The sequence below is a fragment of the Lithobates pipiens genome, unplaced genomic scaffold (assembly GCF_037356315.1).
Source record: "Lithobates pipiens isolate NorthernLeopardFrog02 unplaced genomic scaffold, aLitPip1_a1.2 Scaffold_16, whole genome shotgun sequence".
NCBI classification, from domain to species: Eukaryota; Metazoa; Chordata; class Amphibia; order Anura; family Ranidae; genus Lithobates; species Lithobates pipiens.
In genome coordinates, this window is record NW_027507748.1 from 594,585,090 (window position 1) to 594,596,971 (window position 11,882).

At 46.3% G+C, this 11,882-nt stretch overlaps 1 protein-coding gene across 1 annotated transcript in view; it reads right to left on the reverse strand.

Moving 5' to 3' along the window:
- The window catches only part of LOC143984189 (polyunsaturated fatty acid lipoxygenase ALOX15B-like), an 87,362-nt gene extending 77,575 nt beyond the window's left edge, over positions 1 to 9,787 (reverse strand). The window contains exon 1 of the mRNA XM_077484483.1: positions 9,693 to 9,787. Within this exon, the coding sequence (XP_077340609.1) occupies positions 9,693 to 9,787 (95 nt within the window). The remainder of the gene's footprint in view (positions 1 to 9,692) is intronic.
- Between the last annotated feature and the right edge of the window lie 2,095 nt (positions 9,788 to 11,882).

Below are 11,882 nucleotides of genomic sequence, written 5' to 3' on the forward strand. Positions count from 1 at the left end.
TGAGGGACCCCAGAAGAGCAGGTTCGGGGCCACTGTGCAAAACGAGCTGCACAGTGGAAGTATAACAGGTTTGTTAAAAAAAAAATTTCACTTTACAATCCCTTTAAAATATAGCCACTCAGTGCGCATTCAGAGTACCCAAGGTGGCCACTTGAGTGGGAGCTGCGCCACACCGAGCCCCAACATCGCTTACAACACAGACTGCTCCCTGGTGAGATTCAGCGGGTGAGCCAGACACACCCCCACCCCCCAACAGCCCATCGCATGTCCGGAAACCAGGTCCGCAACTTGAACGGGCGCTGCAGCCCAGGTGTACCAAGACGGCTGCTGCGGCCCAGCGACACGCCTCAGGGAAGGAGAGCCACATGGAGCAAAGGCAAGTGATAGCCCCAGCCTCCCTCACATACACGCCAGCTAACCAGAGCATGATCATGCAGCACATTACACCAATGCCTGCATCCACTGAATCACTGCTCAGCAGAAACTTCGGAGACCCCGCATTCTCTCCAGTAGGACTGAATCTAACACCACTACGGGGGGGGGGGGGGGGAATCTTCCCCAGCATACACTCCGAGACTGGCCCCCATCCAGATGGCCTCCTCTTGAAACTGTCAGCTCTACTAGTAAGGGGTCTTGCATCCACTGCAGCAAAAACAGGAGAGATTTCCAAAACCTAGGAACCAGGATGGAAGCTATTCAGCATAAACTTGACATGGCAGTCACCAACCAAAACTTGGACCACACTGAGAATCGATGAACTAGAAAAAAAAAAAAAAAATAGGATTTTTAAAACTGCTTACCTGTAAAATCCTTTTCTTGGAGTAAATCATAGGACACAGAGCCTCAAGTAATTACTTGGTGGGTTATAGGCCTACCTTCAGGTGTTGACACTGGTATAACCAATACAGGAAGTTGACTCCCCTATATAACCCCTCATCCTTCCAGGAGCACTCAGTTTTTGTAGCCAAGCAATATAAGTAATATACTCTCACCCCATAAAACAGAGGGGCGGGGGCTCTGTCCTATGTTGTACTCCAAGAAAAAGGATTTTACAGGTAAGCCATTTTAAAAATCCTATTTTCTGTATCGTACATTATAGGACACAGTCTAACGTAATTACTTGGTGGGATGTCCAATAGCAATGCTACTTGAGGGGAGAGAGACAACCTGTAGGGTAACCCCCAGACCCGAGGACTTATACTGCTGCCTGCAGCACACTGCACCCGAAGGAGATATCCTCATTCCATCTTACATGCACTTGATAAAATTTTGCAAATGTATGTACTGAAGGCCAAGTCGCGGCCTTGCAGATTTGAGACCTGAAGGCCTGGTGACGCACTGCCCAAGAAGCACCAACAGCTCTGGTAGAGTGTGCCTTAACTTGAAAAGGGGGAATCTTTCCCTTTAAAATCATAAGTTTGAATTATAACTTGCCAAATGCACTTAAAGAGGAAGTAAACCCCTTCAAACCACTTTGACCTACAGGTAAGCCTAGATTAAGGCTTACCTGTAGGTCCAAGCAATATCTCCTAAACCTATATGGTTTAGGAGATATTTGCCCGAAAATGGGCACCGCTGTCTACGGCGCATGCGCCGTAGACAGCGGCGCGCAGGCGCACGAAATGCGGCAAGTCCAAGAATGGATTTGCCTAATTTGTCGACTCCCGTGCGCATGCGCGGGAGTGACGTCATCGCGGCTTCGCCGAATGGCAGCGTCGGAGCTGCGAGACGCGACTCCCGTGCGCATGCGCGGGAGTGATGTCATCGCGGCTTCGCCGCTGTCATTGGTCGGAGCTGCGAGACGCCACCAGCAAGATGGACGCGGCGGACTACAGGGATCAGCGGCGACTTCGCTGGCTCCTGTGTCAGGTAAGTGACACATAATGAGCTACTATGCGATGCATAGTAGTCCATTATGCTTTACCTTTGCAGGGAAAAAAAAAAAAAAGTAAACCCATCAGGGTTTACTTCCTCTTTAACAGTGGATTTTGAAGCTGCCTGTCCCTTCTTAGGACCCTCTGGCAGAAAAAATAAGACAGTCTTACAAAATCGGAGAAGTTTTCTTAAATACCTTTTCACTGCTCTCACTACATCAAGACAATGTAGTGACCCTTCTTCCCTGGAACAAGGTCTTGGTAAAAAACCCTGGCAGGACAATGTCTTCAGATGAAAGCCTGAAACCACTTGGCAAAAAACCTGGACGAGGGTGTAACAACAATGTCCTCATGAATAATCAAATATGACTCCTTACAAGAGAGCAGCAAATTCTGAAATCCTAATTGGATTATGAGAACATGCTGCAATGGTTCAAATGGCTGTTTAACACTGACAAAACTAAAAATTTAACTCCCAAGGGCTTAAGTGATTTAACTGGTGGATTAATCCACAGCACTCCTTGCATGAAACCCTGGACTAAAGAATGCATAGCAAGCAGTCTGAAATAAAAGTTGATAAGGCTGAGACTTGGCCCTTAATCGTACTCAGGGCCAACTTCATTTCTATGCTTAATTGTAGAAAGGTAAGAATTCTGCCTAGGATACATCTCCGAGGGTACCAACCCTTGGACTCACACCAGGAAACATAGGCTTTCCAGGCTCTATAATATATAGCTCTAGAAGCTGGCTTCCTATCATTAATCAAAGTAGAGATAACTGACCTGGAAAGCCCACGTTTATTCAGAATTTGAGTCTCAATAGCCAAGCCATTAAATTTAGTGTTCGTAAAGTAGGATGGAATATCAGCCCCTGGGATAGCAGGTCTGGCCTTAGTGAGAAGAGCCCTGGACCCTCCACTGCCATCCTTACAATCTCTGCGTACCATAACCTTCTGGGCCATGCTGGTGCTACCAGTATTAAAGATTTTCTTTCCAGCTTGATCCAGCAAAGAACTTGAGGTAGCAACTGAATCGGGGGAAGAGTGCATAGATCAGTAAAAACTGATCCCACGGGGTCACCAACGCATCTGTTCCGTATGCGAGTGGGTCACCTGTCCTGGATGCAAAGTTGACTAGCTTAGTGTTGAATCTGGACGCTAGGTCTACGTCCGGAGTCCCCCATCTTTGGCAAACAGCCTGAAACACATTGGGGTGAAGAGACCATTCCACCGGGAATAATTGCTGGCGACTTAGATAGTCCGCCTGCCAATTCTCTGCTCCCAGAATGAAAACTGCTGATAGGCATGGGACATTCTCTTCTTGGCAAGTTAGAATCTGGTTTACCTCTGAGCAGAGAGACTCTTGGCGACCCCTTGTGATTGATGTATGCCACAGCTGTGGCATTGTCGGACTGGATCCTGGCAGGACAATTCTTTAACCTGGAGGTCCAGGTTTCCAGAGTCAGATACACTGCCAGAATCTCTAGGATGTTGATGGGCAAGGCTCCTACTCCCCAGCCAGAAAAGGCTGGCATCATTACTACCTTCCAGATAATTGATCTGAAGGAATTTCTCTTCAGCAGGTTCCAAGATAGTAACCAACTGAGGCTTTGGGACACTCATGGGACAGCCACATTGGCAAGTCCAAAGCTTGAATCGTTTTGTTCCAAGCAGACAGAATACTGCTTTCAGTTTAGAATGGAATTGAGTATAGGCAAATGCTTCGAAGCTACCATCTTCCCCAACAACCTCATGCAAAGGCGAATTGAAGGATTTATCTTCGACCTGATCATCCTCACCAGCTCCTGTATGGAGCTGATCCTTGCAGGAAGCAAGAACACCCCTTTTCTGGGCTGTGTCTGATCAGGCCCAGATACTCCAGCCTTAGTGGCTTTAGGGAGGATTTCTTTAGGTTGAGAATCCAACCCAAACCTTCAAGGTAACCGCTTGTGATGGCTACACCTTGCTTCAAGCAAGCCACTGACTGGTCCATTAATAGATCGTCTAAGTAAGCCAAGACTGTCATGCCCTGTGCCCTTAACCTGACTAGAGGTGGGGCTAATACCTTAGTGAATACCTGAGGTGCTGTAGCAAGCCTGAAGGGCAAGGCCATTACCTGAAAATGCTTGTGTTCTACTTTGAACTGCAGAAACCTCTGGTGAGGAGGAAATATATGGACAAGCAGCTATGCATCTATGATGTCGATGGACGCCAGAAGTTTCTCCTTGCAGGATGGAAACAACTGACTTGATTGACTCCATGCAAAATGGAGCGGATTTTCAGGAACCGATTTAGATTACATAGATCTAGACTTGGTCTGATATCCCCATTTGGCACCGTAATTAGGTTTGAGTAGAACCTCAAACCTTGCTTTTTTGGGAATCTGTCTGATCACCCCTTGAGCCAATAATCGGTCTAATGCTTGCAACAGGGATTGCCTTTTTCCTGAATCCTTGGGAATATTTGATCTCAGAAAACGAGATGGAGGAAACTCTCAAAGCTCTAGCTTGTATCCTAGAGACACTGGAGAGAGTCCATTTGTCCCGAATCTCCCTTTGCCAGACTACTGAGTACATCAGAAGTCCCCCACCTTGGTGAGGGGAGATGCCTCTTCATAAGGAGGTCATGTATTCTGCTTTGCAGACTTGTAGCCCCAGGTCTTCCTTTATGCCTGGTCTGATGGCAGAGGCCAAACAGTTTAAATGAAAGGCACTTACATTTTATTTTGACTGGCAAAAGAGTACAATTTCCACTGGAAATAGTTTGAATGTATTCATCCAAACTATTGTCAAATAATCGTTCTCCCTTAAAGGGGAAACTAGTTAGAAGGTTCTTACAAGGCGTCTCAGCTGACCAACCCTTTAACCAAAGGGTACTTCGCATATGTACAAGTACAAACACAAGGCGTGATGCCTGGTGAATAGAATCCTTCATAGCGTCTACAGCAAAGCATAAAGCTTTAGGTAGCTCGGCCAGTTCCTGTGCAGGGAGCTCATCTGAGAGCATCTGAACTGGTCCTTTAAGGACCGACAGATTCCTATAGCTGCAATTTCAGGCTGAGCAATAGTACCTAAGAAAAAAGGATTTTAACAGACCTTCCAACTTATCTGTTGGATCTTTAAGCATAAGCGCATTGTCCATGGGGGAGGGGGGGGGGGGGATTTCCACACATTGGAATTCGCAGTGTCAACTGCTGGAACTCTCCATCTTTTAGTGATTCTTTCTTCTATAGGATAGAGCTTTGCGAGTCTCTATGAAAGGGAAAAAAAAAAAAAAATTGCTTATCCGGATGATGCCATTCAGTATAAATAAGCTTTTTTAGTAATGTGTGGACGGGAAACGCATGCAAAGGCTGTAAAGGCTTCAACGAACACAAGAGACCTGCCCTTCAGCTAACTGTTAGGGGTAGCATGCAAGTAGAGCAAACCATCTTTGCTAGCCTCTGTACTTCAGATTGTGAATTAGGGATCTTTGGGAACTTTAAGTATTGTTTCCTCTGCAGAGAAATAGAACCCCCTCTGCCACTGGGACCACACATGTTCTGAGACAGAGCTGCACTAAGACACATCATTCATAGATGTAGGATACTGCTAATTTGACAGATTTAACTTCCACCCATCACGGCAGGCTGCGTTTAAACACACTTAAAGACTGGGGACCTTTTAAAAGTGTTTCCGCTCCTTTGGGCCTTGTATAGCACCCCTCAGGCCAACTTTAGGAAATTTAGCAAGACCAAAAAGCTTCCTGGTTCCTAGGGTCCAGCTCTCAAAGAGAAGCATTACAGGCAAAACCTTGTTCTTGCTTCGAGGTCCAGGTACCATCCTATGGCCTCAGTGGTGAGGATGGATCTGATTGTGGAGGTTTCTTTAAATCCAGCATGGATCCCTCCTGGAGCTCCTTTAGAGCACATGTTCACTCGTGACCAACACCTTAGACATTGGCGAAAAAAAAACAAGTGCTCCTGGAAGGAGGAGGGGTTATATAGCGGAGTCAACTTCATGTATTGGTTATACCAGTGTCAACACCTGAAGGTAGGCCTCTAAACCACCAAGTAGTTACTTGAGACTGTCCTATGATGTACAATAAAGAAACCGATCCAGATGATACAATTTCAGGATCAGAGGCCTCCCGGAGTCCATTGTTGATGTGTCACAAGCAACCCAGGAAATAATCAAATTTCTGATTCTGAACATACCACAGCATAGTCTGAAACTGGTCAGTCCAGAGCCCTGGGACCTCCCAGAAAGGATGGGACTCCCAGAGACATCACCAAGCCACACTTCTATCTGGTCAAGGAGGAGATAATGAAGCAGTCCAGAGTGACTAAAATCTCGTCATGCTCACCCTATACAAATCTTAACAGACTTGTCCCCCTTCCACAAACCAGAGAAGAGCCCTGAAACCCCTTCCGTTGGTGCTAGCCCAAAAATAAAATACTGGTGGACATTCTCATTCGCTATCAAATTTCAACACAGGGGCAAACACTACTCATTCTCCAGTTTCCAAGATGGAGAGAAGACCCTCCTTTCCTTGAAGTTAATCTCACGGGAAGCAGACATGGACACTTGCAACCTGCCATACAACTCAGCTAAACGACCACCCCCAACTAGCCCGATAACCCTGTGGAACAAGCAGCAGCCAAAAGAGAAAAAAAAAAAAAAAAAAAAGAAGAAGAACACTCAGACCTGAGCGCAGAAATATCACCTACTCAACTTAATACCACCTTTTCTTTACTCCAAGAAGGAGTAATCCCCAGGGACTTCCTCCCCCACTGATAGGAGCCATAGCTCCCCCACTTTCCAAGTTATATCCCCCTTGACTCACCAGAACATATCTGGTCCTCCCATGGACAACCCCTTTTCTCCACTGACCTCAGATGGGTCAGACTCTGGGGGAAGCAGGTCCAAACTTGGTAATTTCCCAACTAGATCAGCCTAAATAACCACTGTTCCTCCAATTTACTAAGAGGACTTCCTATGACCATAGTCTCCTAGATCCCAGGTTGCTTCCTGTTTTTTTCCAGCGATCTTGTTTTTTGCTCCAACGGAGGCACAGTCAGGAAGGTTTATAGGCCGTCTCATTACCAGGGAAGACAGAGGAGAATACCCAATAAGGGTACTCAAAGAGGAACTGAAACAACCCTCTTAAGATGATCACTGTGTTGCATTTTCTTTAAAAGTTCTGTTCAAGCGTTTACTTTTATATTTTATTTTAGGACTTTTAACCCTTTCCCGCCGAGCGTACGCAGATATGCGTACTCTGCTTCCGGGGGTTATACCGGGATGATGCCCGCACCTGCAGGCATCATCCCGGTACCGTTTTTTGCAGCAGGCGATTGGCTATCCAGGTATAACAACCGATGCGGCTAAAAGCCACTCGGCTGTTATGCCGGAGGAGCGGGAGGGGACGTCCCCCCCCCTCCCGCCGCCTCTCGCCGCTGCTACCGTTCGATCGGGAGCACCGATTCCGTGTCCGATGCCTCCTGCTGCTGCGGAAGAACTGGAACGAAGCCGTAATCGGCTTCGTTCCAGTCTCCTCATCGTAAACATGGAAGCGACGTCATGACGTCACTTCCCGTTTACTCGGCTGCCAATGGCGCCGGTTTTAAAAAATATCCGGTATTCAGAATCACCGTTTTCGGCGATCGGAATACATTGAAGTGTAAAGGAGGGGTGGGGGGTCTTTTAGACCCCCGATCCCTCCATAAAGAGGACCTGTCACCACCTATTACTGTCACAAGGGATGTTTACATTCCTTGTGACAGCAATAAAAGTGATCAATTTTTATTTATTTTTTTTTAAAACAATTTAGTCATTTTAAAATAAAAAATTTTAAAGCGCCCGCCGTCCCCGCGAAGCAAAGAAAACGCATACGGAAGTCGCGCCCGCGTATGTAAACGGTGTTCAAATCACACATGTGAGGTATTGCCGCGATCGTCAGAGCGAGAGCAATAATTCTAGCACTAGACCTCCTCTGTAACCCTAACCTGGTAACCGTAAAAAATGTTTAAAGCATCGCCTATTGAGATTTTTAGGTACCGTACTTTGTCGTCAATCTACAAGTGCGCGCAATTATAGAGTGTGACATGTTTGGTATCTATTTACTCGGCGTAACATTATCTTTCACATTACGCAAAAAAATTGGGCTAATTTTACTGTTTTTTTTTTTTTTTTATTCATGAAAGTGTCCCTTTTCCCAAAAAGTTGCGTTTAAAACACCACTGCGCAAATACCGTGTGACATAAAATATTGCAACAATCGCCGTTTTATTCTCTAGAGTCTCTGCTAAAAAAATATATATAATGTTTGGGGTTCCAAGTAATTTTCTAGCAAAAAATATGGATTTTAACTTGTAAACACCAAATTCCAAAAATAGGCTTAGTCATGAAAGGGTTAAAATATTAACCATAGGTGCTAAGGTGCTGTGCATGTGCTTCAGCATGTCCCGCAGATTACCAAGAATCTGGTCTGGGTTGTCTGCCCTTAGCTGAGCATATGTTTCTTGTAGGCGTAGCACCCAGGGTACAGTTAGGTTCCCAGGGAGCTAGTCCAAAACTTACAAGGTGGCTTCCTATGGCCCCTTCTTTCTTCCCTCTTCCTTTCTCCCCCCCCCGATCTCTTCTCTCACCTCCCTGTCCATCATCTAGTATTCTCAATCATTTATCGAGACACACAGACAGAGACAGAGAGACAGAGAGACAGAGAGACAGAGAGACAGAGAGACAGAGAGACAGAGAGACAGAGAGACAGAGAGACAGAGAGACAGAGAGACAGAGAGACAGAGAGACAGAGAGACAGAGAGACAGAGAGACAGAGAGACAGAGAGACAGAGAGACAGAGAGACAGAGAGACAGAGAGACAGAGAGACAGAGAGACAGAGAGACAGAGAGACAGAGAGACAGAGAGACAGAGACACACACACACAGAGACAGAGAGACACACACAGACAGAGACACACAGACACACACACAGACAGAGACACACAGACACACAGAGAGACAGACAGACCGACACACAGACAGACAGACAGACCGACACACAGACAGACAGACAGACCGACACACAGACAGACACACAGACACACAGAGAGACAGACAGACACACAGAGAGACAGACAGACCGACACACAGACAGACACACAGACAGACACACAGACAGACACACGGTTTGGCAGCATCTCCACCATGGCTGACCCCCCCCCAAAAGGGCACAAAAAGCCACTCATAACGCCCAGGGACTGAATTCTCCCCTCAAAATGAGAAGGTTATTCAACAGCTACAAGTCCCTCAAATTTGACATGGTTTTGATTCAAGAAACTCACTTCCCCAAACTGTACAGCCCCAACTACTTGCACCACCACTTCCCACTGTTTCCTAGCAAGAGGGCGAGACAAAAAGGAGTAGCAATTCTGTTTTCTAAAACTAGCAACTTCGCCTGGCAGAATACCAAGACCCAGAAGGGAGATTCATCCTGGTCAAAGGGTCAATATAGATGGCCAAGTATACTTCTTTGCATCATACTATGCCTTAAAAGGACAAACACAAATTTTTCCAATCAATGATGTCAACCCTAAATTCCCTCCTGGAAGGGACTCCCATTCTTGGGGAGTTAGACCAAGGGTTGGACAAATCCAACCCAACCAAAATCACGCTAACTTGCCCCACCAAAGCTAGCCTAAAATTTGCTAGACCGATTCATGCTCAGGGAATGTCAATGTTTGGCGAGAAGCCAACCAAACGAAGAGGGATTACATCCACTTTTCTAGCCCCCACCGATCCTATGCCAGGATAGATCACATCCTCTTGCCCACACATCACCTACCCAATGTAGAAAACTCCAAGATCATAGACACTTTGACCACTCCATAACTCTTTCCACAGACCCAAGCACTTCCACCGGAGATTAAACAAGTCCATTTTAGCAGACCCCATTAGGATGATCGAGATCAACAAAGCACTACTAAAATACATCTCTATTAAAACACAGTCGGGGATGTCTCGGCAGAAGTTTTATGGGCAGCCCATAAAGTTACAGTCAGGGGAAAAAATTATACAACTAGCTTCACAAAAAAAAAAAAAAAAAAAAAAAAAAAAAAAAAAAAAAAAAAAAAAAAAAAAAAAAAAAGGGAAAAGAGGCAAACTTGAAAACCTATGTGACCCTTTGGGCTCAGCACAAAAGACTCACACAGAATCACGTCTCAACTTGACACCGCCAGGCTAGGCTAGAACTAAACCTAGCTCACAGCATGAGCTGAGAACAATTACAATGGAGCGGGGCCAAATTTTATTCACAAAAAGACAGGTTAGGCTCAATGCTAGCCAACAAACTAAACCCCAGGACAAGGCTTAGAGCTATCCTTAAGATCCGGATAGAGGTCGACCAATATTTATCCGTTTTTATGAAATCGGCAGATTGTGCAGACCATGCCGACTTGCGGGTAACACTATACCCGGCCGCCTCCAGTACAGACGTGTCCCCGCTGCAGCAGCATGTAAAATTAATCCTCGATCCTTCACCCGTGCGGCTGGCCACACAGAGGAACATCATTTAGACTATCACAAGCCTCTGCAGGAGATCGTAGCCAGCACTAGCTAAGCTCCTCTTCCTTCCCTGCAGGGGCAGAGCCTGCTGGCTGCTTCTAGCTCACTATGCGATTGGCTGGTCAGCTCATCAGCATGCACCTAGCCCTATCAGGTGCATGCAGATATGTATGCACGGTAAGTCACAAAAATGGAGTGTGCTACTGTGCCCCCTTGCAGACTTTAATATCCTTTTAAAGTGAAACCTGGCTGAGGCTGACATTTAGAAAACGGATGACCATCCTCCGCAGCCGCCTCTCTGCAACCCCCCCCTCCTCCACAGCCGCCTCTCTGCAACCCCTTCTCCACAGCCACCTCTCTGCAACCCCTCCTCCACAGCCACCTCTCTGTACCCAAGTGGAGGTGCATCCATAAGGGGCACACAGGCGCCAGCGCCTCTCTCCTGTCACATCTCTATCACCATAAGTTCACGCATGGCATTTTTTTTTGGAAGCACCCGATTAGAGCCATAGGCTCTAATAGGCATCCAAAAAGGTGCTGGGCGCTCGCTGTTCACTCAGCGCTGTGTTAGGAAACCAATTCATTCACTTTCCTAACCCTGAACCGCCTCTCAGCCAATCAGGTGCTCGGGTCTGTTACCTGTCATTTGATTGGCTGAAACAACAGTCACTTTGATTGGACGCCTATAAAGAGGACAGGAGAAGACATCGAGGATTGTGGAGCACACCGCCGTGACCCGCTGCCTTACCGAGACAAGGTAAGTGCAGGGCAGACGGGGATGCACACTGGCAGCATTTGATGGGGCACAGTGGCTGCGTTTGATGGGGTGTGTTTTTTTTCAGTTTGTTTGCGCCCCCCAAAAACGTTTTAGCACCAGCCGCCACTGCTGTGCCCTCCTTTAAAATGACTAAGATTGTAATTTTAAATTTTTTAATAATTACAGTCTGATGACGGCTGAAAAGAAATCAAACCCAGTATGGCAGTATTTCAGTGAGCCAACATCAGGGAAGGCCAAGTGCAATATCTGCCAGAAATTGCTGAGCATGGGAGCAGAAAAAGGAAAGGCTAAAAAATACCACAAATGTGGAATCATTTGAAAGTCCACCACCTCCAAGCTTATAAAGGCGCACAGAGGGAGAAAGATGCAGCTTCTTCAGCCAACTTTCAGCCCACTGTAGTACAGATGTTTGATTCTAAAAGAAAATGGCAAAATACTGATCCCCGGTCCAAGAAAATTGATACCCTAATCACAGAAATGATTGCCACAGACAGCCAGCCCTTTACAGTTGTTGCAGATATTGGCTTCCAAAACTTGCTGGCAACCATAGAACCAAGATATTCAATCAAAAGTGAAAAATACTACCGCACAGACATGCTGGAAAGTGTGTACAAGAAGGTTACACAGCGGATTAAGACACTAATTGCAACAAAGAATGCTGGCCCCCATTTGTCCTTCACAACAGACTGTTGG